This window comes from Centroberyx gerrardi, chromosome 9 (assembly GCF_048128805.1).
Source record: "Centroberyx gerrardi isolate f3 chromosome 9, fCenGer3.hap1.cur.20231027, whole genome shotgun sequence".
Taxonomy (NCBI): Eukaryota; Metazoa; Chordata; class Actinopteri; order Beryciformes; family Berycidae; genus Centroberyx; species Centroberyx gerrardi.
In genome coordinates this window covers 14,584,422-14,611,361 of record NC_136005.1, presented here as the reverse complement: position 1 = coordinate 14,611,361, position 26,940 = coordinate 14,584,422, and the positions used below count along the sequence as shown (strand labels likewise).

The window sequence follows — 26,940 nt, the reverse complement described above, 5'->3', positions numbered from 1 at the left end:
CCATTTTCGGTTTGAATTCGCACCTTTATTTTTCTGTGTGAACTATTGAGTCTCAAAATTAAACTGTGGTCACACTTTATTTGGACAGTCCTCAACTCCCTGTCAAGTGACTATGTGTCACTAAAAAGTCTGCTGAGTTTCAAGTGAGACTCATAATTGTGTGAAGAGCGGTCTACAGATATTCAGTGGCTGGGCTAGGGTTAATCTTAGGGTTAGGGTTGAGTTTAGGTTTAGAAATAAGGTCAGGTTTGGGTTTAGGGTTACATAGTCTGTTAAGATGCAGCAAATAGGCAAGTGACACTTTCTTGAGCATCTAGTTTTTGTCACCTGATAGTGTTGATAGAATCAACACTGGACTCTATCCAAATAAAGTGTTACCGCAACTGTAATTAATACTCTAAAGTAAATTTATGTTCTGATTGGGTATAAAGTTTAAATAATAATTAAATATTAAATGATTTATAGCCAGAGGATATACAGACCTGATCAACTCGTAATAAATTAGGTGGGACCAATCTAGGTGACTGTATTATTGCTGTAAGGTGCTGCCAAGGCAGCCGTCAATCTGCCAATATGAATGTGGTGCAGAGATGATGAGGGAGAGGAAATGAGGAGGAGAGGGAGGGAGAGAGAGAGAGAGAGAGAGAGAGAGAGAGAGGGAGAGAGAGAGAGAGATTTGGAATGGTGGGATAAGGAGTGGGAAGAGTGCAGAGAGAGGAGAGAAGGCAAGAGCACTTCGGTTAAAGGGAGATTCGAATAAAAGAATACTAGAGAAAATGGTGGAAAAGAATAAAAAGAAGGCAGTGAGAGGGAAAGAGGATCAATATAGAATATAATAACACATAGATATCTGTTATAAGCAGAGAAGAAAAAGAAAAAGCAAAGAGTGGAGGTCAATATATGGTGAGAAAGCATGCACTTTGCCTCACCTCTCCCAGTCACAACAGATAGCAACGCACCAGGCTTTTTGCTTGGGGAAGGGTCACAGCAGTAAGCCATCACTGTCAAAACACATACAATCACAACACTAAAGCACCATAAATATTTCAGGGCCAGTCGTCTCTTTGCGTGTTTCCTCTTCACCTCGGCTGTGGCTGCTGACCCATTGTCAAGGCTCTGGGGTGAAATAACCTCAGTAGAATAAACAGGGGAGACCCCGAGAAACAGAAGAGAAGGCGCTGGCATTGAGAAAGTGATGGAAAGTCATAAAGCACAGTAGGAAGAAATTGTGCACTCTCTCTGGAAGCAAGGTTGAGGCCGCTTGTTCTTGAGCAGCAAGAAAAAGCTCTGTATCTTTTTTTATTAATAGCTTTGTTTCTTTTCATTTTGTATGTTGCGTGCAGCGACCTGGAGATCCTCATGTACTCTAGCTGTGGCTAACAAATCTTCTTTTAGGTTATGTTTTTTTAAGGTCCACTCGAGGTTCCCCACAAATCACTTTTCCAATATGTTTCGAGCTGAAGGCACAACAGTCATAAAATGTCTGTAGCCAATTAAGTAAAGTCCTTGCAGGGCAATTTTACTGAAAAGATTAAAGACGGGCACTCCCACAAAGAGTTAAATGCATAAAGTTAATGACTTTTATAAGCTTTCATTTTGGGCTTTCATTTTATGAAAGAATAAGGATGTGCTCATACTTCCTTGCAATGTTGAATTGTTATGCCCTCTGATGCACTTAATTAGTAGAGTTTTTCCACTCCGTTGTCTATTTTGCTTTTGAATATGGACAGATAGACCTAAGGCTATGAAGGAAACAAAGCACTCTGAGACGGAAAGAGAGAGAGAGAGAGAGAGAGAGAGGGAGAAAGAATTGTTATGATAATGTCACAAGCTATCAGATTCATTAGGGAGTGTGAATAAATATGTATTAAATGGAGAGTATTAGATGAGTCAAGAGAACATGAACATAACATAGGCCTATATCATCAACTAATTCATCCTAATACTTGACTAAACATTTTTGTACACCGCATTTCTCCATATTAGTCCTATACTGGCCTCAGTCCAATTACTGACTCATGATATTCTGATCAATAAATCCCATAAGCAAGAATGTTGATAAGAAACAGTGTGCTTGCCAACATGTGACTCATGGTCAGCCTCCTCCCGCTTTATCACTTCCACATGATGGAGTAATTCCTGCACACATACAACTCCTGCATCAGCTCGGCCACGGTTATGGCTTATTAATATGCTATTGGGCAGAATATAGTAAGGGCAAAAGATCATATCAAGTTTCAACCTCAAGATGATTTGTAGCTGTGTTGTATGTTACTGATACCTCATGTTGCAAGCCTCCGGAAATTTGTTGCAGGATGTTGGAAATAAGATTCCCATCAATGGTGTAGTGCAGATACGCCGGTGAGATGAAATCAAGCCGCGTCGGTCAGATATGAATGGACGGACGGAGGATAATTTCTGCAGATTGAGGCTTCTGACATTACAGACGCTGCAGAGCATCAGTTGAAATTGGAGGAAAAAACGATAAGGGCAAAACACGGAGCCAAATAAATGTTTGTGATGTGATCTCGGTGCAACACACCTGAGACATCTGCTTCACATGTAAACATGAAACACAGCAAATGGTTTTCATTACAGAATAATTGTAGTTCTGCCTTCGCTGCTCAGCTCAAGACCACATCCTTGCTAAAGTGCTCTTTGATGATGATGGATATCTTATTGAAACAATTAATCTTCCACGCGAAAGGCTCCGGACTTAAGTTGCACCTGGGATTCAAGCCTTTTTGAGACTTTAATGGTAATCCCTTTAGGATTTTTTGCCCAATTTGTTGTGGTTTTCAATGGTTTATTTGTGGTTTTTAATGAATTCTGCAATAATATTCTATATATTCTACAACTGAACAACTGAATGCCAAATGTATTGTATTGTGTGTGGGTGTGGGTGTATGTATGTTTGTGTGTGCATATTGTCTACTGCATTGCATTGTATATGTCGTCCAAGCAAGGGCACTGCCTTGACTTCACTCTCTTTGCACTGTTTATTATTGTGCTGTTTACTGCAATATGTTATGGTGGTTTGCGTCTTTCTTTTCTTTTTATGGCTTAGTGACGTAGGAAAGCAGGCATTTCTATTTACTAGGGAAAAGGCAAAAAAACATCTTAAATCTGAATCTTTATAAACAAGATTTGTAGTCCAGTTGCCAATTTAGTGTTGTTATCTTAAGTGGTATGTCTTCAGGCACCAGAGAGAGACAGAGAGAGACAGAGAGAGAGAGAGAGACAGAGAGAGAGAGTTAAGGAGAGCAAGAATGATCATTTTCTCTGAGGGATGAGTGATTTTCCTGTTATCTACTAATCTTCAATTACTCAATATCCAGAACAATTTTGGCCTCAATCAACTGATCCAGTAGAGCAGAGTTAAGAGTTAAGCAGGAACAGATGAGGGCCTTCGGGGCACATGTTAGTAACTCTCTAGTCTTGGGAAATGGGGGGACTGCGGTGTGTGTGTGTGAGAGAGAGAGAGAGTGAGAGAGAGAGAAAGAGAGTTTTAGTTAGTGAGGAACATAACGCAGAGCTTTAAATCGCTATGCCATTCATAAACATATCAAACAATAACAGTAAGAGTCACAGCACTTGGCTCCAGAAAACACACCCATGTTTCACATCTCATGCAACAATATTTCCTTTCACTCTGAGCTGTTTACTGTCACGGCCCCTGCCTGGTGTAATGACCAAAACTGTTACCAGTGCAGCATAAATTTCAAACCTGACAAAAACTGAACTACAGCAGGTCCTATTCAACGTATTTCTGATAGCGATATTAGGAGTAATCTGTTTCCTTTCTCTGGAGCCTGGTGGTTGGGAAAATACAAAGGGGCACATAATGAAAACTGTAATGACTTATATAATGAAAATCTTCTCCTAATGAAATGGGGGAGTTAATAGAGCTCTAGCGTTGAGGCTGTGCCGACGATACACAGCAACCAGCAAAAGAAAGACACAGCATTACCTTACACAGTGATAGTGTTTTGTGAATTTCACCTCAAGAAGAAAAGTTCTGTGAAAACCAGATCTGAGACTGCATTTAATGAATGTAACCATTGTCGTAGCCCATGCTGCTTTTCTATCCATGCCCCCATTTTTCCTCCAGATCCTTAAATATTTAAATTTTTAATATTTAATCCAAAATAGACATACTGCTCTAAAGTTGTAATGCATCTGCAGCAAAAAAAAAAAAAAAAGATCTTGAGATTTCGCTCCACCATCTGAGTGAGAGTGAGATAGTGGCTCTGTGTGGGCGAGGCTGCAGAAACAGTCTAAATTGACTTTATGGGTAAAGACTGCCCTCTCAGGGTTCATTTTATCAATTGCAGTTAACATGACTGCCTGACTTTTAGCTCTGTCAGCCGGCTATGGAAAGAGAAATATCCAGTGTTAGGGGCTATTCACAGTGGATCAGATGGTGTGACACTTCAGCATTAAGTGTTTCATTATTTTTTCTGTGTACATTGATACATTTTACGTCGTCAGCTGCTGATGCACTGTATCATGTCAGAGTTTACAACTTACTGCACATGTACTTTCGCTTCCGTGCCCTGTGATTTAATTGGTTAAAACTTTATGCAACAATCCAGCACTCCGCCTTTGTGTTGCTCAATAGCCCAGCAGAAAGACAGAGGGCCTTGTTGCAGGGCTGAACTGGCTTTTACACCAGTATTTCACTGCAGGTCACGAGAGGACAGAAGAACAACAGGCTGCCAGCGAGGTCAGCGGCTCATTTGACAGGTCTGTTTTGTTTTTAAGCTAAAACTCAACCTACAAAGTGTGGTGCGGCTATCCAACATGACAGGCTCGCTAACGTTACCTGTAGGCTACTTCCTTGGAGGTTTAGGAAACAACTAATTTTCCTCACTAAGCTTGTTATCGGCAAGTGTTACCTTTCACAACATGTCGCGATAAATTAGGAACAACCGACGGAAAAAGGGCAGGTTGAAGCTGGAGCGGTTTGTTTGCTAAACTAGATAGTTCCTCTTCAGGGGTAAAGTTCATCAACCGGTCTGTCAAGGAAAAAAAAAAGGTGGATGAAAGAAGAACAGGGGAAATACGCCCTCTTGAGATGAGGCTGTTTCTGTGTTGAAGGGCAGTAGATACAGGACTCTCTTTGAAATTAAAAGTGAAAAAAATATATATATATATTCTCAACAGAATTGTCACAGTTTGCATTTGATTTGTCAGTCAGCTGCTTCAGTTAAATCATGGTTTTGCTCCATGTTGCTCTGACTCATCAGATTGGACATCATTCAAACTCATAGGAACACTGACTATTTTGTTTTGGACGCTTGTTTGTGTGGTGTGTCACTGTGGTGAGGTGATGGGAGCTTCTGATTGAATGGTTTTTGGCCCATGCCGAAGGATTTCAGTGATTTGGATCTATTTCAGATACAAATGAAATCTCCATGAGGAAGAACCAAGAGGTCTTCCCTTGGCAGATTCATCCAAAGAGAGTGGATTCCATGGGTTTAATTTGTTCTTTAGGATTTTTTTTCACATTAACATTACATAATAATCACATCTTTCTTTCTTTCTTTCTTCCCTTCTTTCAGATCAACGTTTGCAGTAGGTCTCGATAACCCACAGACCGGTGACCACTCCTTTGCTTCAGCGCTGACACTGTGAAGGCAAGTGTCTCAATAGTTTTCCTGGAGATATACCGATTTGTCCATCACTACCAAAGGTCACATGTTGCCCCGGCTCAGAGGGGAGTGTTGCTTTTTCTCTCGCCAGAGTGTACTCAGTGTAAAGAGAAAAAAGCCGGTGTGAGGAGGTGAAAAATACTCTGAGAACAAAGTAGGAAGAGGAGCCCAGACAGCGGTTTTGGGGTGTTATAGTGCAATCACTTGTCAGTTGAGTGAATCCTCTCCACACTGTCAGACAGCTTAGTTTCAGCCTGCCTCATAACTGTATTTGGAAAATGTCCCGGAAAATTATCTCGGTTTTATCTCGAATGTGTTGTCGGGGAACATAATCTCAGACTTTGCTCTGGGAGTTGTGACAATGCAAGTGAAGATCTCATCAACTGCCTCTCAGACGAAAAAAACCAAACAACATGTTGCATAAGAAAACTGTTGCAACAAATTACAATTCGCAATCATACAGATGGCTTGAGAGGCGGCCTCAAACAGCAGAGGTCATCAAAACATCTGAGGTATTTTATTTCCTCACACTGTCGTCTAAAAGGATGAAATGAATAAACAGTAGATCTGTATAAAGGTCATAGATGAACAAGAACAGCATCAACAGGGGATGAAGCCCATTCCCCAGCACTATAATTACAATATCCTCAACAATTGCTCCTGTTAGGTGGATCTGTTTATCTGTTTATCTGCCTGAGCATTTTGCTGAAGGTTGGCAGCAGGTTACAGCTGGTGGGCCGCACTCCTCACGCTCATAACGTGACGTAACAGAAACGTGACAATACGTATCGTGGGGCAGTAAAATGAATTGTGATATTAGTTACATTTTTTTCTGCTGTAGTAATCACAAATGAGACGGCTTGCCCATCACAATTTCACAAGCTCTCTATCCAAATTGTGTTATTTGCACTTTGTAAAGACATTTTGAAATTGTTGTTTACATTCTAGCAAGCCAGTGCCATTGCTAGAAAGATTTGTGGCTCAGAAATAAGCTTAATTCTGCACAGTCACACTTTGTTTTCATTGAACTTTTATTTACTACATTGTATTGTGGTTGTATCGAATAGTGAATCCCATATTGCGTATCGAATCGTATCGTGAGATGAGCATATTGTCCCATCCCTAATAATGACATGGGTCATGTCTTTGTTGGACTCCTCGGCCTTGTACATCAGGTCACACATGCTCCAGTGCAGACAGGTGGGGTTTGGTAGAGCTGTGATCCCTGTCTCTCTCTCTCTCTGCCATCTGGCAGAATGCAGAGAGATGCCTCCACATGTTGTGAGCACCAGAAGGACAAGGGGAAAGTTCCTGCTGCAGGCTCTCCGTCCCCACAAGGATGATCCTGTTCTGGGGCGCCGTGCTCCCCGCTCTGCCAGGCTCTCGAGCAGAAAGCTCCCTGGAAAGGCTGGCGAGCTGCAGCCCCAGACCCTTCTTGTTTTGATGTATGAAGTTGAGCCTGGAGCTGATCTGAAAACGGCATACAATTTCTCTTCATTATTTCAATAAGAATAGAAACAGAAAAAGAAATTGGACCATTGATTGAATTAATTTGTGTTATATTTTAGCCTATTCTATGATCCAATTAAGTATTAGGCCTAGTTTTCATTTAAAGTCATACTTCACTGCGTTAATGCGATAGGCCTAGTTTTCATTTAAAGCAATTTTTCACTTTGGTAATTTGTTAGGCCTAGTTTTCATTTAAAGCAATATTTCACTTTGGCAGATGATATCACATTTTGCATACATGCTTTTATATGAGCTTGTGAACAATCAATCTCTAGCATTAGCTGCCCGGGGGGTCCGTCGTTCCCACCAGCATTCATGGCTTTTTTTCTGACTCGTATCTGTAATTTCAAATAGGCCAACTTCTACATCCCCATAATTCATCCTCATAATTTATCATTCTTTTATTCCTTTTATATTATATTCATATTAGATTTTCAAAATGAAAGCGAGCAGCAACCCCCTAAGGAGCCAGTGTTGGTGGAGGGTACTGCACACATACAAAAAGGGGGAATTATTCAGACAAGTGAAATATTACATTAATAGAGTAGGCCTGGGCTCATTTTTATTTTACTTTCTTGGATGGAACTTCTGACATCTTACTTGGGTGATCACCTCAATCGATGCTGAAGCTCATTTTTCAAATTATCTTTGACAGCAGAAACAAATCATGTGTGTCTTCCCAGGGTGTTGCCACCGAGGCTGACTTTAAAATCAACTTTGACAGTTATTTAAACATTTGAATACCCTCACATTCTATACTTTTTCTTAGTTGAATTGTTACATAATTATGATTTTGGTAAGAAATCCCCGTTGGAAACATCAGATCTTCAGAAAACCATTGTTAGTGTCCAGTTTGATTGGTCAATTGTGAAATCTTCTTTAATAATCATTATAAATGTTTGAATAAATCCTACACATGCTTATCCTATACCTTGATGTACATTTATACAGCAACAGAGGCCTTATTTGTCCCTATTTTCATGAACAAATTCTACATTTCGCCCAGAATCTGAAGCTATTTAGACTTTCAGGGAGCTACACAGTAGTCTAATCATAGTCCTGTTGCAAAAAGTTTTAGCTGCTGGATATACGCAAGAAAAACAAAATTCCTATCATATTTCATTTTCAGACTTAGACTTCCAATTTTGACATGGTCTAGAGACTTGCGAGAATTTTAGTCTAGGGTGCAGTTTCATCCTTATTGCATCATACTGTTGACAAATGAAATAAACATGGTTGAGTTGTCTTTCTATCTATATAAAACCACCTGACAGGACAGTGATTCTGTTTCCAACTTCACAAGACACTTCACAAGATAAAGTATTCTAGCCATGTAAACAAAGGATGACAGAAAGATGTGTTTCATCATGATAACCATGCCATGCAAGGTGAATTTCTGTTTCTGACGCTCTGTATTCCATGTCAGAGATTGAGTCCAGCAGTCACAATGGCAGACAGTGAGAAGACTAATGAGACTGGAGCTGCAGCAGCACAGCCAGCCAATGGAGACCAGCAGGTGAGGAGCACCGTGACCCAAAATGATGTTACAAAACAGGAGCGCATTATAAACTAATTTGACGCTCAGAAATTCTAGTTTCATGAGTTACTGTGGGGAATTAATCAGAATCCCTAAGAGAATACTCAAAATCAATACTGAGAAGAATATTTATGTAGACCTGATTATATTTCAGAATTTTGATGCCTTTTCGGTAACAGTAATGGTTGTTTCTTCCCAGAATGTTGTGTCCCGAGTAACCAACCTGCCCCTGGTCAGTTCAGCTTGTGGAGCGGTGTCCAGCGCCTACAGCAGCACCAAGGACAGCGTGCCCTTGCTGAAGGGGGTGATGGATGTTGCGGAGAGCGGGGTCCGAACCCTGGGAGCAGCTGCCACCACAGGCTCCAAGCCCCTCTTGGATATGCTGGAGCCACAGCGTAGGTTCCACTCACTGCCCAAAATCTGCTGTAATGTATGTGTAATGAAGGTGTCTACATTTACAACATTGAGACAATATACTGTAAAAGAATATTGCAAACTCGTTGCACATCACAGATGTGAAATTGATAATCGTACAACATGAATAAAAATAAAAAGTCAGATTTCTTATTGAGAACTACTAAGAACAGAATTTACCCATCTTTTGCTATAGCTGTCCTCAGGCATTTAAATCTTTGAAGATGTTTTTATTGACTGTGTATGAAAATGTACAGTAAGCATAAAACAACCACTGTTTTTGGTTTGTATGGAAGTCTCAGTTTCCACTAAAACAGTTAGCAGAGGATTCCTGTCACTATCAAAACAGTCACAACGATTTTACCCAGTCTAGAATCTGGTTTAATCTGATTCCTCTCAAATTTCAAGAACATTACTGTTGTGCACTTACTTTCAGTTGCTGCAGTAAATGACTATGCCATGATGGGCCTGGACAAGATGGAAGAGAAGCTGCCTATCCTTCACCAGCCAGCAGACAAGGTCAGATGTCTCAAAACCTATATAGTGTTTGTCGTCAGTGATGTCGTCAGTCTTATTACAGAGTAACAGCCCTTGTTATGTGTGATAACCTGTATCAATCACTTGTTCCCGGTAGTCAAAAGCACCTCAATTGACATATCCGTGGTTGTCATGGTAACAGCTACATAAAAAATACTTTTATAGTAGATGAAAATAATACCGCCTATTGCTTTTCAAGCATGGCACATCATCTCCTCTTTCTTCCTCAGCTGGTGTCGGACACAGTGGGCATGGTGTACCAGTCGGTGACGGGGGCCAAAGATGCCATGACTGGGGCTGTGATGGGAGCTGTGATGGGTGGGGTGGAGCTGACCCGGGCAGCCGTCAGCGGAGGCATCAGCACCGTCCTGGGGACCCGGATGGGCCAGATGGTCAGCAGTGGGGTGGGCCTGGCCCTCAGCCGGTCTGAGGACTGGGTGGACCAGAACCTGCCGCTCAGTGAGAAGGAGCTGGGTCAGTAGCTGAACTAAATGTGGAGAGCATAATCAGTCTAAAGGCCAAGGGTGATGATAACCCATATGTGCACCGCTGAGGCATAGACAGGTGCGCCTCAACAATTTGATTAAATGAAGCTGAAACAAGGTTGCAGCAATAATAGCAATTAATTAATCATAAACACTGAGTGGTCAATTTGTCCAGATTTAACATAGATGATGGTAAATGGGTAACATTTTACCTCACTTTTCCGTTACACATATTTTGTACAAACAAAAGGGATTACTCTCTCCTCTCATTCCTTAAATTGCCATTTGTGATTATTACCACCTCCTTGATCTGACTTTTCACTGTGAAATGTAAAATAACTTTAAGTGCAAAAAATGTTGTACAGTTGTGTATTTAGTTCTTTTTTTAAACATTTGCATCTCTGATCAAAAGATTAATCTGAAATAAAATACAGACCGTTAGATATTGATTGTAGCAAAGTATTTGGTTCCACATTAGTATTTAAATGGCAGTGACATCCCTTCCATTTTCAGGTAAGCATACATATTGGTACAGCTTTGCTTAAGAGAGGAAAATTAATCAATGTAGTGTAATAATTACACTCATATCTCTTACACACCCCCTAGCTTAATTGTGTACAATATAAAGGGCAGGCATCCAAATCGTAACTGACATGACTGTAATTGTAAGAGTGCAACATTTGCCATTTACTGTGAGAATCAATAGCTGATCGTGTGTACTTACCTCATTGATATATTGATCAAATAACTTTGATACAACTGTCCCCATAGGTTTGCCTGTATGTAGTATTTTATCATCACAAAGGCAAGTCAAGGTGATGTGGCAAGGTCGGGGGGATCATGATGTCGAAGTGTTAAATTACACTACAGTGACTGAAATTGAACGCATGAATGGTTGATGCTATTCATAGCTGAGGAAGGCAGGACATTCCAATGAACTCTCCATCTGTTAACTTGGCCCATAAACCTACTATGATTTCCAGCACTCACAGCTTTGACACCTGCTCCGGTGATGTCATGTTACCACGTCAACCTGCCGTACCTCACTATAGCAGTAATACTCAAGAGGGCATTCTCTTCTCTGATTAGATGACAAAGATGCAATGGCAATCCTATCCGTTGGCAGCAGTAAAGTGCCCATAATCACAGTAGAGAACGTCCCCAAGGGTATTATGGGTTTGTACAACGGTTGAAATGGATGAAAAGTTTTCTTCAAAGTAGTGTACATACATAAAAAAATAAAAACAGGAGAGAGCAAGACAGGCTGCTGAGTAATTCCCTTTTTCCAGAAGAGTTTGCATAGCTATGTATAATAGTGTATAACATACAGTATACAATAGTGAATTTTCATCAATGTTCACACTTTAAAACCTTCTTTAAAATGCTAGATAACCCCATTACTTGAAAACACACATTCCTCTGGAAATAGATTGTCAATATATGAGACTAATACTGTTGAAATTATGGTTGAAAAGAAGTGATGTGCCTTCTGTCTTTCAGCCGCTCTGTCTGAGCCGGCCACCAGCGAGCTGACTGCCCCGTCCTCCAGCCCCAGCTACTTTGTCCGCCTGGGGAAACTCTCTGCCAAGGTACAGGAGCGAGCCCTGGAGCAGTCCCTGGTGCGGGCGCGGCATGCCAGGGATGCCACCTATTCTGCTATGGCTCAGATTACCAGTACTCTGGACCTGCTGGAGAGCGCCCGCACCACTCTGGGTACCGCCAGTAACCAGATAGGAGGAGCCCCGGAGCAGCTGCTGCAGCGCTGGACGGAGTGGAAGGAGAGGCAGGCAGGAGATGGACGGACTGAAACAGAGCTGGATGGTGCGACAGATCAGACTGAGGTCAGGACTGGAGGCTTGAAGAATTGATTCAGAGATTCCAACTCCATTTCACAGCGTGTTTATATATATATATACACAGTATATATGTATAAAAACACTTTGGCAGTCTCAGTGTCTACCTGTTTGTAAATGGTCAAGGGAATCCAAGGTGACTTTCACTTTGAGTACCGCTTGAATGAACAAAAAGAAATCACAGCTTTGTCTCCGTTACGGGTCAAGACCAAAACATGGCCCCTGAAATTTAATAATAAATCAGACTGAGGCATTCTAGTGTTTAGATACATCAGTCATTCATATATTTTTTTTTATTTCCGTCTTCTGTCCACAGCAGCTGGAATGGCGGGCCCTCTCCATGGTGCGTGGCCTCAGCGACCAGCTGCGGTCAGCGTGCTCCGGTGTGGTGTCCAGCGCTCAGGGTCTGCCAGGTGTGGTCCAGGACCAGCTGGCCAGCGCCAGGCGATCAGCTGAAGACCTGCACTCCTCCCTGGGGAACACCAGCACACTCACACCTCTCCTCCTGGAGCAGAGCCGTCGCCACCTAACCCAAGTACTAATCACACCAAGCTGTCTTTACCTCAGTGTTGTATTTAGCTGCATCAACTCAGCTAAATACAGTTCAAAGCTAGATTTTTTTTCACTTTTGTTCCACAACTAGAATCAGTTAACACATACAAAGTATATTAGCCTCTCCATCACCTTTCCATTGATACTTAAATGATGTCCCTAGAGAGTCTTTGGGCAATCAGGTATTATAAAGGAAATACTGTACACACACATAGCCCATCCATTCCCAGTAGGGGATTCATATGTATATATAAATCTAGGGCACACTAGCTTGTGTTGCATTTAGTAAGGTACACATGTAACCTCAATATTTCAGACACCCCAAAGTAGCATGTGATTTGAGCTAAGGTATCTGTGTTGTCATGATGGCTGTTGTGTTGAAAGTAATATGTTCCTGTTCCCAGGTGCAGCAGTCTCTGGACGGTGTCATGGAGTATCTCCTGAACAACACTCCGCTCAACTGGCTGGTGGGGCCCTTTGCCCCGCAGGTCACTGAGAGAGGAGAGGGAGAGCAGGCAGTGGAGAAGGCTGGCCCTCAAAACTAGGCTTGATGACGTTGTTCTGTCCCCACATGGGTTGATTTAGTGTGGTGAGAGAAGATTGGACTGATGTTTTGGGTGGATTGCTTCAAAAATACCTGCTCGCTTTAATGAAGGAGGCTCTAAATTTGTATTATTATGTTTTCTTCATAATGCACCAGTAAGTATTTAGTATGTACTTAATATGGACTTGATAGTTGACGCAACTACATTTGTATTTTGAAGTTAATGACATTTGAATATAAAAACAAAACACAGAAAGCGCTTACCTTGGGTCTAAAAGAATTGATTGATTTGTGCACTTTGTGTTCTGGAAAAAACAGAGCAAAATCTTTTTATTTTATTTTATTTTTTACATATGTTTGAAGATAACGCTGTGTTTGCTGCCCTATTATTGCCATGAACTTGACCAAAAAGGTCTTTAAAAGAGTTATATTAGTAGCTAAAAATTATAGCAAAGAATTCCAAGGGTGATGCCAAATTTCTATTGAATGCAAACTCCAAGACCATTTTAGGGGCTTCAGGTTTCCCTCCTCTCTCTCTCTCTCTCACACACACACACACACACACACACACAAAAAGAGGGAAAACAGGACAGGCATCTCTCATGACATCTCTTGTCAGAATGAGATTTATGAGATTTATAGTACATTTCATGTTTTGCATTTGCAATTTTAATTTCAGTATTTCTGTGTTTGCACTCTGGGTTAGTGGAAATGGCAGCAGCTAATCATAATGGACAATGAATGAACTGACGTGTCAATAAACTTGGGACATCATACCGTCTCAATGTCACACTTAAATACATTCATGAGAGTGTCATGTTTTAATTTTACTTTTGTCAAATGCATGTTGGTGTTGGGGTGGACTTTGCTATGTAGGCCCGTTTGAGGGAAGGATGAATTGTTGCTGAGGATGACGTCATGGTCGTTGTTTCGAATGTCGGGAGCTAGCGCTGGTTAGGAGGCCGCGCGCACTGTCGGGGGACACATAACTTATACAAATCTGAAGACCAAGGTCGACGACAGCCCTCGGTACTTTGAATTCCAGGTACTTCCTTTATCTTAGATAGCTATGAAAGAAGTCCAGCTTATATAATCCATTTTAAACCAGCCAGGACACTGTCGGGATGCGCACTGTTTTTTGGCTAGCTGATTATGTTAGCTGTCCAGCTAACGTTAGCCAGCTAATACTAGCGTTTATTCGGTCTTAAAAGACAAAAGTATGTTTACGATTTGTCGCTAAGGACAGTTTCCTGTTTATTTTGTTGTTTTCAGCTGTGATGGAATGCTACCTAGCTAGTCTTGTCCATATTTACGCGTCGGTTTTAGTGTCAGTCACAACAAAATGTTCAGCTAGCCTATTTGCTAACGTCGTTACAGTGTTTGCTTTGAGCCAAGCAAGCATAGGACGCCAATTGTTTTCTGCTGCGGACAAACTAAAACTGGCTGACAGTCAGCTGTAACTTGTTTAGCCAGCCCGTCGGCTAGCTAACGTTAGCCAGTTTATTGGTTGTTATGAGGCTTTGTTTGATTTATCGTGTTCATACTTGTGCAGACATTTGTTAGCTTTTGTTCTTTGTTGTGAACTTTGCTGGTCCCGATCAAAACATCTTGCTCCGCGGCGCAGGAAAGCACCACACAACTGGCTAACGTTAACGTTTTCGCAAAATGTAACTTGGCTTACTGTTGATTGGTAAATCGCAGTGAATGTTTCTTTGTCTCGGGTAGTAGAAACTCTTTTGTTTCCATTGCCATGCACTGCTTTCTACGTAGTTTTTGTCAGTTCCATGACTACCTGCCCAATGGTCCTGATGCAAACCCTCATTGTTGCACTCAAAGGGGAAATTACATTTTTAAGTGATCATCTTTATTTGTTTTTGACTGTCATCTTTGATCATTCACGTATTTTTGTCTTTTACATTGCGTTGGGGACAGCATTTGGATTTGGACTGTATTCTCAGTAGAGAGTGGCATAGTCCAATACTGCTTCAGCAGGGTGGTGGGGTGAACCGATATTTGATCTTCATTACATCAAAAATGAGATTGAAGTTTGGCCATAACCCATAACACTACATATTCACAGCACTTAGAGGAATCTTACTTTTTGCTCCAACCCAACTCTCATGCTCCAATGCCAGTCTCCAAGCTCTTTTAGCTAGTTTAAAAAAAGAAAATGATAACCATGTAATCAAATAGGCACTACTAATAATTTTGACTAACTTTTCCAACCCCATTTTCAGGAATATCCTCTCCCATTCCCCTTACCCCCCTTTGTCAGAGAGCATGGCTCAGGAGACCAATCAGACGCAGGTGCCAATGCTTTGCACTATGGGATGCGGTTTCTATGGTAACCCCCGCACCAACGGCATGTGCTCGGTCTGCTACAAGGAACACCTGCAGAGACAACAGGGAGGGGGGCGATCCAGCCCCCCGGGAGAGAAAGGTAGGAAGATGGGAGAGGGGTGACCTATGAAAAAGGGGGGAGGGATATTGGGTATGGGTCTGTTAGGAGGAAAGAAAGGCAGGAGGAAAGAGGCAGAAACTTGGAAGAGGGGACACCCAAAAATTGAATAGGCATGGTGGGTACTTGAATCTGCTAAAAGGGGTTGGAGAAAAGAGGTAGCAGCAGCTGCCTGTACTATGGCATTAGAAAGCAAGAGAGTGACATCTCCATCGGTTAGTTCACAATGACTCAAAACACATCTAATCATGGCAGACAACCACAGACAATGAATGGCATCTGATAAGATACTTAAATACAGATCCATGTTGAAGACCAAAAGCTCAGCCTCTGTGTTGTCCAGGCTGTCAAACTGTGTGTTGTGTCCTACAGCTGCTACATCGCCGGCAGGGTCTCCAGGAGCAGCTGGTGTGTCTGTGGAGAGCACGTCCTCGGAACCCAGTACAGAGGGGGTGGGAACCCCACCTGAGGAAAGGACGCCCAGGTATGTTGACTGACAGATGGGGAATTGGCTCAGCCCATTGGCTCAGTATTGTTCGAAACACATGCTGGAAACTGTCCATCTAAATATTCCACTAGTATTCCACAGGGTGTTGCACTTCAGTGTGGTTTGAATTTAGTACTTTGAATTCATCTTGTAGCATGATTTTTGTCACATAATGCATGTGCTTACTAAGCTATAGATATTAACATCTTTTAGAGTCATTATGAATTATACTCGCTTTTTAGGATTGTGTATGACATCACTCCTTGTCTACACCCGTCGCGTCAACATCACGTCTGCAACTCGTGTGAGAGCTCCATTTGTGTCCGCACTGGTTCTGTTTTAGTTACATTTTAGCTGTTTTTAAAAGTATAAAATCAAGCACAAATACAAAATACACAAGCAGAAAGTGAAATGCATAACTGATATGGGTTAGTATGCCTATCACATAAGTTGCATAGCCTCCCATTCATAAAAGTTGTCTTACTTAGGGAATTGATATTTCTGTGAATTTCTTTTCTTTTTTTCTTTTTTTTTTAATAGTGAGCTCTGTGTATGAAAACTTTGATTGCAAAAGCTACCTCAGGAATGTAATTAGAAGCTAAAATAGATCTAAAAATATAAACAGGAATGTTTAGTTGGCAGTCCATGATGAATATATATAATTGAAACCAAAAGGAAAATGGAAAAGAAACCATTTTTCAGAAAGTGGCCATGGCAAGATGAGATCATTCTCAGCAGCTGTTCTCATGTAGAATACATCATGTAATATCAGATCAGCAGGGATTTCTTTAGCATACCGTATTTGAAATGGCAATCATTTTTCTCAAAAACAGTATGCTTAAAATGCTAGATTAGAGTAAAGCAGGAAAGTACTGTTCTAGAGAGAACAACAAGGATGCTCATAGGGAACATGTATGCAGTTGTGTATTCTCTTGCTGAAGATGCCACAATCTTGTGGTGTGCCTGTGTTTCACCTCAAATTCCACCTGGTCTGACAATACTGTCTCATTGTTTCTACTCCCAGGACTATTCAGAAAGTTATATAACAAAATGTTGCAGCTACAAAAAGTGCTGTGCAACAGTGACTAAAACGAGTGGTAAGGGAAAACTGCATCAATTTGACACATATCTACGTTTGGCCTTAAGAACAAATTTTGTATGTTGTACTGCATACATGAGTATTATACTGAACGTATATGTTTGCATGTATTAGATACTTTTGAATTTGGAAAATTTGTTAAGGGTTTGAGTGTGTTTTTTGGATACAGCTACGAGACCAGTTGCCTTGTGGACACCAAACCTTGTATTTTCTTAACCTTGTTGTAAAAGAAGACCCAAGAGTGTCCGTTTTATATTTTACCATAACACCCGAGATCGACCGTCATTTTCTAATAGTTTTAAAAGTATAAAAAACTGAAAAGTTATAAGCTGTATTTTATAGTTTATCTTCTCACCAATGAACATTTTGTTGTTAATTTGCGTTCAGTTTGTCCACATTTCTAATTTTAAAAATGTTTGCCTAAGCATCTCTACAGTTTCATGTAGCTGTACAAATGTACTCTGAAACCGATGGAGACATTGTGAGTGAAAGGTTTCAGGTCAAAATTGCTTGTTCTTGTTCGGTAAAACAACACACCATCAACCTTGTTCCATAGCAGGCTCTGCCTCACCTTCACTGCCCGAAAGCAACCGCTGTTTTTTGGGCCAGAGCACACAGAGTCGCCCTTAGGGAGTACTGTGATCAGTGACCAGTGATTTCTCTCCATAAATTTAACGACCTTTTTCACTTCAGCTTCTCATATTTCTGTGGGGTTGAAGTACAGGCCGTTTTCTCTTTTTACAAACGTAGCATTAACTAGATCAAAGGGATCTGTTTTGAAAGTTGACACTGAAGGAGGGAGCCAGAGAGAAATTTAGTGGATCGTCTACTTGCGGTAATCTTTATCTTTATCTGGAGGTGATCTTCTCTTCTTTGAGTTGGAGAATATAATGCATCTCTCACTGAACAGTGTGCATGCTGTGCACTATTACATATATTCATTGCATGGGATTTATACCAACGTCAAAGTCACTTAGATATATGAATTGTTGATTGTAGAGCTGCAACAAGTCATTATTTTGATAAGTGACTATTTTGGGAATTATTCTATTGATTAATAGATTCGTTAGCTCAAGAGGGGAGTGCCATCATGTAGACATCATCATACCAGGTTATAGAAACGGAATCATGTTATCGTTAGTACTTCTGCACTTTAGCCAGCATCAGCTTAAGATAGCACTGTGCTAGTACTTCTTTAGAGCTCTGCAGTGAACAACAGTAGTCGTTTGCTTAAACATTAAGGACATTTTTTAAGAGGTCATACAAATATTGCCTCTTTAAGTTATCTTGTGATATGAGCACCACCTCTAATACTGTGGTAGTGTAACAGATTTACACTTACTCAGCGTCAAGTGAGCCAAAATTGCCCAGAATGAGACCGAAAGTAAGGTAATTTGCCTTCAAAATAAGAGAAAAATTTGTCACTTATGGTACCAGAGCTATGATACTGATTCTGTAGCCTTTAGGAACATTGTGCTATAGTTATGGATTAAATGTATTTGTCAAGATAGTAGACATCCTTCTAAGTTACCTGGTATATGTTTTGTGATTGAGTAATTTAATTTTCTTTGAGTACAGATTCTTCCTTTCATATATTGTTTAGTTTCATTTTTAATGTATTACTCAAAAACCATTGTAACGTATGTTCGTCAATATTAGTTTTATTTTAAAAGACCAGAAGTCCCTTTTTCAATCTGGCTGGCTTGACACAAGACCAGTAAGGTTGCTATACTGCTGTAGTAAGCCAAGTTGATCCTTCACAGTATGCATGTTATTACATTACCACTACATTTCTAGAAGTGTTCCCACTTTTTGCTGCACTTAACACTTTGTTTTGAAGGCTCGCTTGAGGGCATGTTGTCCTCAAAACTGCTGCGTGCATCAGCCATTTTCAAAATGCAAATGAAAAGTGAGAGAGGAACTAGGCTTTAGTGTCTAACGATGAATCATCAATGGGAAATGCTAATTGTTTTTGTTTTTTTATAAAGCACAATAATCACTCCAGCCCTAGTTCATTGTTTTGAATTTATTTTGTAAACTACTTTTATATGGTTTATATTTTTTCTTATGCCAATAAAATCATTCAATTTGAAGTTAAATGTATTTTCTTTGTACCATTTGAAGAAAGAGTGTAATTAGTGAGAATAGAAGATGAGGATATTCTGAGAAGTTCTGTTTATTGTTTTTGTTTTTTTTAATCATTTTACAATTTTTTTTTATAATCATGTTCCTGCTAGTATTTTTAGTTGTGCACTCATTTGCTGGAAAGGAAACCAATCAAAATAGGATGACAACAGACTGGAAAAAATATAATGAAAGTCTGCTCAGCTAATCTTGGATTTAATCTTGAATCACTAAATGTACAATTGGAGACCCATGTCTACATTTCCGTGTTTCCTGGACAACACAGATCACCCCCTCACAATTTCCGTTGTTTCAGTAATAGATTTATTCTTACCAAAATGTCTACAGAGAGATTCAAATGGTCAATTTGTTCCCATTGTGGAATGATCAGAATGGATTTGTGCTTCACTTGCCTGTTTAGTATAGTCATGAATGGTTGTGCATATGTATGTGCTGTCTGGTTTCTGTATGCCCTGTTTGTGTTTGCTACTGTGTCTTGCATTGCTTGTGATGTTCAGTGATAAAGAAAATTACCAGAGTGGGATTTATACAATAGGCCTACTGCTGCTACTACTACTTATTTTTGAGTCGTATGAATTGTGATCAGTGCATTTTCACCTAGATAACTGTCATCGTGGATGGCTACAACCAGCATCCAGGTTGTCAGTGAAGTTACAAAGGGCATACTACATTAGTTACACTAACATTAAAACAGTCTGAATCTGTCACATAAAGAGGGAGTTGTGCTCTTTTAATGAATACAATTTGTAATTCTTAAATTCTTTTTTGTTCTTGAGATGGAATGGAATTCATTTATGGTCTAAAGTTTTACTTGATGTCTTTGTGATGTCAGTCCCAGCTCTCCCAGCCCAGTAACTCAGCAGATGACAGCTATGAGCATCTCCCAGGATTCAGCAGCTGTAGACTCTGATCGAGCTGAGGCTGAGGAGGAAGAGGAAGAGGGCACTTCCAAAAACACAGGTAAGTGCCACAGAAGACAGTCTAACCTGTTTGCTCCAAGAGAGAGAGAGAGACTGAGAAACTACAGAATGAGAAAACACATGAGAAAACACATCAACTGATAACGTATTCTGAGCTGATCCTGCCTGTTTGTGTTTTGTTGCTCCAGGGCCAGTAGGGGAAGCAGCACAGGCTTCTTCTGATGGTGACCAAACCCCTGATAAAAACAAGAAAAAGAACCGCTGCTTCTCATGCCGAAAGAAAGTGGGCCTCACTGGTAAGGAAGAGAATAATTTCAGGACACACACACACACACACACACACACACACACACACACACACACACACACACACACACACACACTGAGCAGTGAGCTCTTGTTAGCTACTGGCATGGTTCAACCTGCTTTGCTGGGACCAATTTTTTCCCCCTTACAATTTTAGCCTTAAGCGTTTTGAAATTCAGAAGAGTATTTTGTTTACACTTGAGCTTACTATTTTGGCATCATTACTGTTTTGATCGTTTGGTGCAAAGCATTCAAATGTTGGGTGAGTGTCTAAATTGGCCAGAAAAAAAGACATGTTGCATTGGTTTTATCGTGCATCTAGAAAGGGATGATATTCTGAAGAAAGTCAAAAAGGAGAGACGTCTCAGTGCTGCTTTTGACACTTTCCAAGCATTCTGCACAGTTGCTTAGAAAATTACGTTGGGCTCACTGATACTGCTTTCAATTTCTTTAAATCATATCTTTCTGCTAGAAAATGTTCTGTGGTGATTGGCATTGCCTCCTCCCGTGGCGCATCTCAACTGTGGCGTTCCCCAAGGATCGATCCTAGGCCCCTTGTTTTCTATTTACATGCTTCCTTTGGGTGACGTCATTCAAACATAATACAAATTTTCATTGTTATGCAGGTGACACACAACTTTATGTACCCATAAACCCAAGTAACTCGTTCAGCCTAAATGGCTTTATGGATTGCTGGTCAGATATTATGAGCTTGATGTCCCAAAACTTCCTTCAACTTAATGACAGTTAAAGGAAGGACATCAACTCTATCAATCCCACCAGAGATTTGACTCAGATCTGACTCAGGTTTCCTCCAGTTAAAAAACATCTCTAAAATCAGATCTTGACTCTACTCTGCTGATCTGGAAAAGGTAATCCATGCCTTAATTTCATTACGCTTGGATTACTGGAACTCCCTCTACTTCTGTCTAAGCAACAGTTCCCTCAACCGTCTGTAACTAGTGCAAAACGCTACAGCCAGACTTTTAACCAAGACTAGGAGACAGGACCATGTTACTCCCATACTAGCTTCCCTGTACAGGCTTTGTGTTCATTTTAGAATTGATTTTAAGATCTCCAGCTAGTTTTTAAGGCTCAGCGAGGTCTAGCCCCAAGTTCCATCTCGGTCCGTTTGACCTCTTATGAGCCTGAACTTGCTTGAGATTTTCAGGCAGTGCCCTTCTAGCTGTCCGTAGCTCCAGGCTTAAAACTAAAGATGACCAGGGTTTCGCAGTCAGAACCCTTATGCTTTTGAACAGCCTGCCTGAGGCTAGTGGAATCTGTATCATCTATCATCAAATCCCTACTAAAAACCTTCTTTTATAGAAAAGCCTTTTGTTAATTGTTTGATTTCTTGTGGTTTTATTGCTCTCTCTTGTCATTTTTGGCCCTGCTTTTATTTTATTTTGTTCTAACTTTTCTTCCTTGTCTTTGTGAAGCACTTTGTAATTTTGTTTTGAAAAGTGCTATATAAAATGAAGTTATTATTATTAAGACATTTAATATGAATAGGTTAGATATAGGCCTTGTACCCATTTGACCTTACATCAACAGTGGCCTGGAACAAAATGCAGTGTGTTGTCAATAAAAAAGACAACTGTGCATTAGTTGTTCATGCTTCAGTATGCAAGCTATTATTACCACACCTATCACTATTGTCTATCTCCATTCTCACCTGTAACCTAGATATCCCCACTCCCAATCCATGGCTTGTGTAATGGTGGTCCTCCACCACCTATCACTTTGGTGTAGAGAGCAACATACTGCAGGCTAGTGGTGCATTTCACGGTCCAAGGCATTTCACAGTGTACTGCTGGCTTGCACTCCTGTGCCGAACCGGCCTGCCTCAAAACAGGCTCTCCCGCAGCCTTCTTCCCCTTCTTCTTCAACACTCACACATTCTCAGTTCTAGTTTTCTTGTCCTTTTTTCACTCTGTTTGAGAAACAGTTTGTTGTACACTGTTTGACTAATGTTAAATATGTAATGATGTTTGCAATAAAGCTGTGTTTATTGACTGACCAAGTTTACTTCTCTTTCCCGAAGGTTTTGACTGTCGCTGTGGTAACCTGTTCTGCGCCATTCACCGCTACTCTGACAAACACGACTGTCCCTACGACTACCGGGGTGCAGCTGCTGCCCGCATACGCAAGGAGAACCCCATCGTGGTGGCCGAGAAAATTCAGAAGTTATGAGGACTGAGTGCTTAAAAAGTCTCTCTGACGCGGTGTGAATTTGGAACAATGGCGACTTGGATGAAAACACCTGATATAATGGCTTCATTTGTTCATGGTAGTCTAAGATGGGTGGGGTGGGGTGGTGTGGTTGCAGCCCCTGTCCAGACGCTCCCTTCACTAGCATCTCCCTCTCTCTCCACCAGGGACTGTTTGAGACTGAATGTGTGTGTGCGTGTATGAAAGTGTGTGTGCACGTTTGCTTGAGAGTCAGGGAGAGAGCAGTAGGGGCATGTTGGGCATTAGTGTTGCTGTGGGGAGGGAAGACATTTGATTTTACCCCTTTTTGTTGTTTCTCAACTTGGGGGATCGTGTGGGTTTATTTTTATACAATCCCTGTAAGGTAGTTGAAGTGAGACAGGGGTAAGCTGTTCAGGAGCGTGTCACGGCTCGGATAAGGACAGAGAGAGGTCAATTTAGAAGTCTAGTAAGCTACAGACCCTGACTGAGAGGTTTCATCTATCAACAAGACCTTTTTAGGTCTTGAGAATATAAATTATTCTCCCAGACTAAAAATGATGTCAACTTCTTGTCAAATTGGCCTATTTTTTTTTTTTTCTCCTCGCTTCCTCTTACCCTTACTCAATGGTTCACCACACGTTGAACTCCCACGTCTCTGCATTTTCCAGAAATGTTTCTCTTTGATATATTGACTTATCATACTGATGTTGGGTGCATGAACAGTTATTGGAGGGGCAGGTGGGGGAGGGAAGGGGTAGGGGAAATTGAGAGCCTTGACTTAACTGAGTGATTGAATTCTGTATTTTTTTTTTTCCTTTCTGTTTTAATGAGCGTATGACATCAGAAGATCTATATTAATATATTGTAGTTAGCTTGAATTGTGTGATTGCATTCTATTTATTTTTTTATCGTTTGGTTGGTCTGTGCTGGAGGATTGGCAGCATGTGTCAGCAAATCATTACGATTTGCATTTAACCTTTTCAATTATATTTAAGTAATTCCATCTTGATTATATAACCATTTGAAGAAAAAATACACAAGCTCTGACATATGATGGCGTAGAGTCCAGTTAAGCCGTTATGATAAAGATTGTGCAGTAAAATGTCCGTTATTTTGGATTTGGAAACGAAGCACAACTAAATAAAGTGTGTCAACTGCAGAGCACAAAATAACGTGCCACACCTACTCAGTTTTGTTCAGCATCTGGGTCATTTTGTAGTTTATAGTTGATCTGTGTATAGCAGGCTTGCTGAAGAAATTGCCTGCTTGCTTGATTGATGGGACATTCTGTTTTAGAAGGACACAATGTCGTGTTTTCTCCTTGAATGCCCTTTTCTGTTCTGTGGAGTCACGCAGAGTGAAGCTCCATGTTTCTCTAACCACCAGCAGACCACTGACACATGCTGAATGAAAACTGAACTGGGTCGCAGTTACTCTCCACAGTGACACACCTTTCGCTCCCGGCCGAAGTGAATATTGTCGCAATACTACAGAGTTGCGTGCTGTGCTTTTACAATGTGCTCCGATTCAGAAGAGTCCCTGCTATGAAGGTCGCTTCTAGCTAGCAACTTCTAGGAAGATCAAATTTACATGCATGTGTGTTCAGTCAGACATAATGAGTTATTCTTTTGTAACTGACTGCACAGTTCGAAATGAAGCAAGAATGTTAAAAAGACACACTGCGGTAGCACAATGCATGCATGGCTGGAACCTCGACTGAGGTTCAAGTTAACAGGACTCTACTGTTTTTTTCAAATGTAAATACCATATGGCTCCTATTCATATAGTATAATCTTAATGTAGATTTTTGCCAGGTTATAAAAGGTGGGGGGATTAAGGTGAAGAATAGTACTATGTGTATAAAAGTGCTTTTCGTAATTACCCAAAAAAAAAAAAAAAAGAACGTGCCACAAACCGCACTGAATTGTTTTCCATCTTTTTTCCCCCGTCATTCACAGGTTATTCATGATTCATACAATATAGGGTGGATTATTGTCAGAGCATAAAAGTTGTACTGACTTGCTAACCGCCACCAATGTCATGCAGGATTGCTATAAGCTCTTCTTGACTGACCATTCATTTAGCATCTCTATATTCTTAAACACATCTACCCATGTTATGTCCAAAGTATTGATGGTAAACTGGCCCAACCTTGAGTATCTCCTGGTCGGATTTTCAACAAGCCCTTACTATTAAGCTTTATTAGCCTTGCTGATTTATACAGGATTCCAGTCCATGCATTTATCCTCTTATTGAAGACTGTTCAGTCAAAGCGTAGTGATGTTATTGAAAGTTGTAAGGCCTATATGAGATGTGCATGGAGGTGAGAGGCTTCATTTGGGTTATCAGAAGCTGTCCTGTAACTTTTCCTTGATCTTTATTATTAAATATTTGTGAAAACGGTTGCAAGGAATGGACAGAGTATGCAGATATCACATTTGCCCAGTTTGAAATTCGTTCTGGCCCCTGCGATCGGAGAATTAGCCTTTATCGCAATCCCCGTTAGAGAAAGTGTCGGTGACGGGCAGCTCTAAGTGGCTTAGTGTCTTTGCATGCAAACACAAAGACTGTCATTACCTGGGATAAGTCAGTCATCTAAAGCTCCTGAAGCTTCAAAGCGCTAGAAACACCTTGAGCCTTGTTGATTGTCATTTGATTGCTCGCTCTCACTCAGCTCTAGTGGATAATTGAAATTGAAAAGGAGTTGATGGGGATTGTTGTGTGACGATAATGTACAAGGAGAATAATCATTGTATTTAAGGGTACTTGTGATTAGACAAGCTCTCCACTTTGTTATTCCCTAAGGTGTGTCTTATGCTTTTAGGATGGCTAGTATAACACGTATAAAAAGTTCAGCCTTGCCCGCTGGTTTGATTGTTATTCCAAAAAGTTGTCCCCTACAAAATCCTGCTCACTTTCCTTCACAGATCTAAAGCAAAATAACTAAACTCTTCCCAGCTTCCTACATGATGTACATGCCAGGGCAGCATTTTGAGATTGACGGGAGTGAGTGATTTTTTTGGAATGGGACACAGTCCTAATGGGTCAGCCTTGTCCTTTTTAGAGTTAAAAAAAAAAAAAGCCTGTCTTTTACTTGGGATGATTGTTCAGATGTGTGAACCTTGCGGTTATCATGGTTTACACTTGCCGTTTTCTATTGACTGCTCATATCACCCCATTTTTTGAAAATGTGAGCGGTTTGAATGTAAACCACCACAGTTCATACAGTATAGTGTAATGTCATTTATCAGGCTATACCTAGCTCTGATGTTGACGTTGTGTTTTTGGGCAGAGGATGGAAGCCCGATCTGCTCATGTGTGATCTGAGACTGCTGGATCACTGCAGTTGTTTTGAGTGTTTGTGGTGAAAGACTTGGCACCAGCAATCCAGGCAACCGTACCTAGATATTCTAGTTATAACGAATACTTATTTCTTCCTTTAATTCAGTTTGATGGAGTTTTGATGTCTTCAATCCTGTCTTTAGCACAACTTTACATAATCATTGTCTTCATCAAGCAAGGCTTTTGGTTGATAGTAATAATGATCATAAACCAGCCAATGATAATGAATCTGGTTAAAATTCTGTGTGTCGCAGCAGAACTGAGTATCCATGAAAGACAATGAAGATGACTTGATTCATTCTCTCTCTGAAGATTAGCTTGAGGGACACCAAATGAATTCTACAATGTTCACAAAGCTGTAGTTCGGTCCCGCAGAAAGTCCTTTGGCACTCCAGTCCCCCAGAAACACCACCAGATATCTTTTTATTTTGTTTTTCTTTAAAAATTTAGGATTGTATGATGTGTAAGAGTAAGTATAAAACAATAAAATCACAAAGTTTATTTTAAATTACTATTGTCTTTTGTATTTTGTTGTGCCAACATTTTTGATTCTGCAGGATACACATTGCAAGGTTGAAGGTCAATCAGAAATAGTCTTCTGGTAGTTAAATGTCGATTTATTCTATGAAAAGTTAGATATCCGAGTCCTACTGTATATTTAGTAGTTGTGAACACACAATTTCTTTGCTGCTGCAGTACATACACACTGTAGGCCCTACTGCTTTGTACTTATGTATTTTTCTCAGACTCAGCAAAACACTGTAGGACAAATGACACTATACACAATGTCACCAAATGTCCCGCTGGAATGTATGCTGGCTGTCACGGGAATTTACCATGAGGGCCACTTCACCCCACTGAGCTAAACACACCTATCCCGATTCCTGTCATTCACATGCCACACT

At 40.6% G+C, this 26,940-nt stretch overlaps 2 protein-coding genes across 3 annotated transcripts; both read left to right on the top strand.

Moving 5' to 3' along the window:
- The first annotated feature begins 4,611 nt into the window (after positions 1–4,611).
- plin3 (perilipin 3) lies at positions 4,612–13,887 on the top strand. The gene is made up of 9 exons (XM_071921950.2): positions 4,612–4,746; positions 5,565–5,639; positions 8,590–8,679; positions 8,900–9,095; positions 9,551–9,633; positions 9,882–10,125; positions 11,637–11,977; positions 12,306–12,524; positions 12,946–13,887. The coding sequence occupies exons 3-9, from the start codon at positions 8,611–8,613 to the stop codon at positions 13,084–13,086; spliced, it is 1,293 nt and encodes a 430-aa protein (XP_071778051.1). The 5' UTR covers positions 4,612–4,746; positions 5,565–5,639; positions 8,590–8,610; the 3' UTR covers positions 13,087–13,887.
- Positions 13,888–14,021: 134 nt separating this feature from the next.
- On the top strand, positions 14,022–26,546 carry LOC139929134 (AN1-type zinc finger protein 5). Of its 2 annotated transcripts, none has more exons than XM_071921939.2 (6): positions 14,022–14,130; positions 15,323–15,525; positions 15,916–16,027; positions 20,107–20,234; positions 20,383–20,490; positions 22,545–26,546. In XM_071921939.2, exons 2-6 carry the CDS (start codon positions 15,366–15,368, stop codon positions 22,691–22,693), a joined length of 657 nt encoding a protein of 218 aa, XP_071778040.1. In that variant the 5' UTR covers positions 14,022–14,130; positions 15,323–15,365; the 3' UTR covers positions 22,694–26,546. The 2 variants fall into 2 exon arrangements, with proteins under 2 accessions (XP_071778040.1, XP_078141729.1); XM_078285603.1 differs by having other exon boundaries at positions 14,023–14,114.
- The last annotated feature ends 394 nt before the right edge of the window (positions 26,547–26,940 follow it).

What these genes read in the sequence shown, in the direction of transcription:
- plin3 (XM_071921950.2), top strand. Translation starts at nt 8,611, where the DNA reads ATGGCAGACAGTGAGAAGACTAATGAGACTGGAGCTGCAGCAGCACAG. An exon ending in GCTCAGTGAGAAGGAGCTGG is followed by an intron (nt 10,126 to 11,636) that starts GTCAGTAGCTGA and finishes TCTGTCTTTCAG; the next exon opens with CCGCTCTGTCTGAGCCGGCC. An exon ending in GTGCGACAGATCAGACTGAG is followed by an intron (nt 11,978 to 12,305) that starts GTCAGGACTGGA and finishes TTCTGTCCACAG; the next exon opens with CAGCTGGAATGGCGGGCCCT.
- LOC139929134 (XM_071921939.2), top strand. Translation starts at nt 15,366, where the DNA reads ATGGCTCAGGAGACCAATCAGACGCAGGTGCCAATGCTTTGCACTATG. An exon ending in CAGCCCCCCGGGAGAGAAAG is followed by an intron (nt 15,526 to 15,915) that starts GTAGGAAGATGG and finishes TGTGTCCTACAG; the next exon opens with CTGCTACATCGCCGGCAGGG. An exon ending in GGGCACTTCCAAAAACACAG is followed by an intron (nt 20,235 to 20,382) that starts GTAAGTGCCACA and finishes TTGTTGCTCCAG; the next exon opens with GGCCAGTAGGGGAAGCAGCA.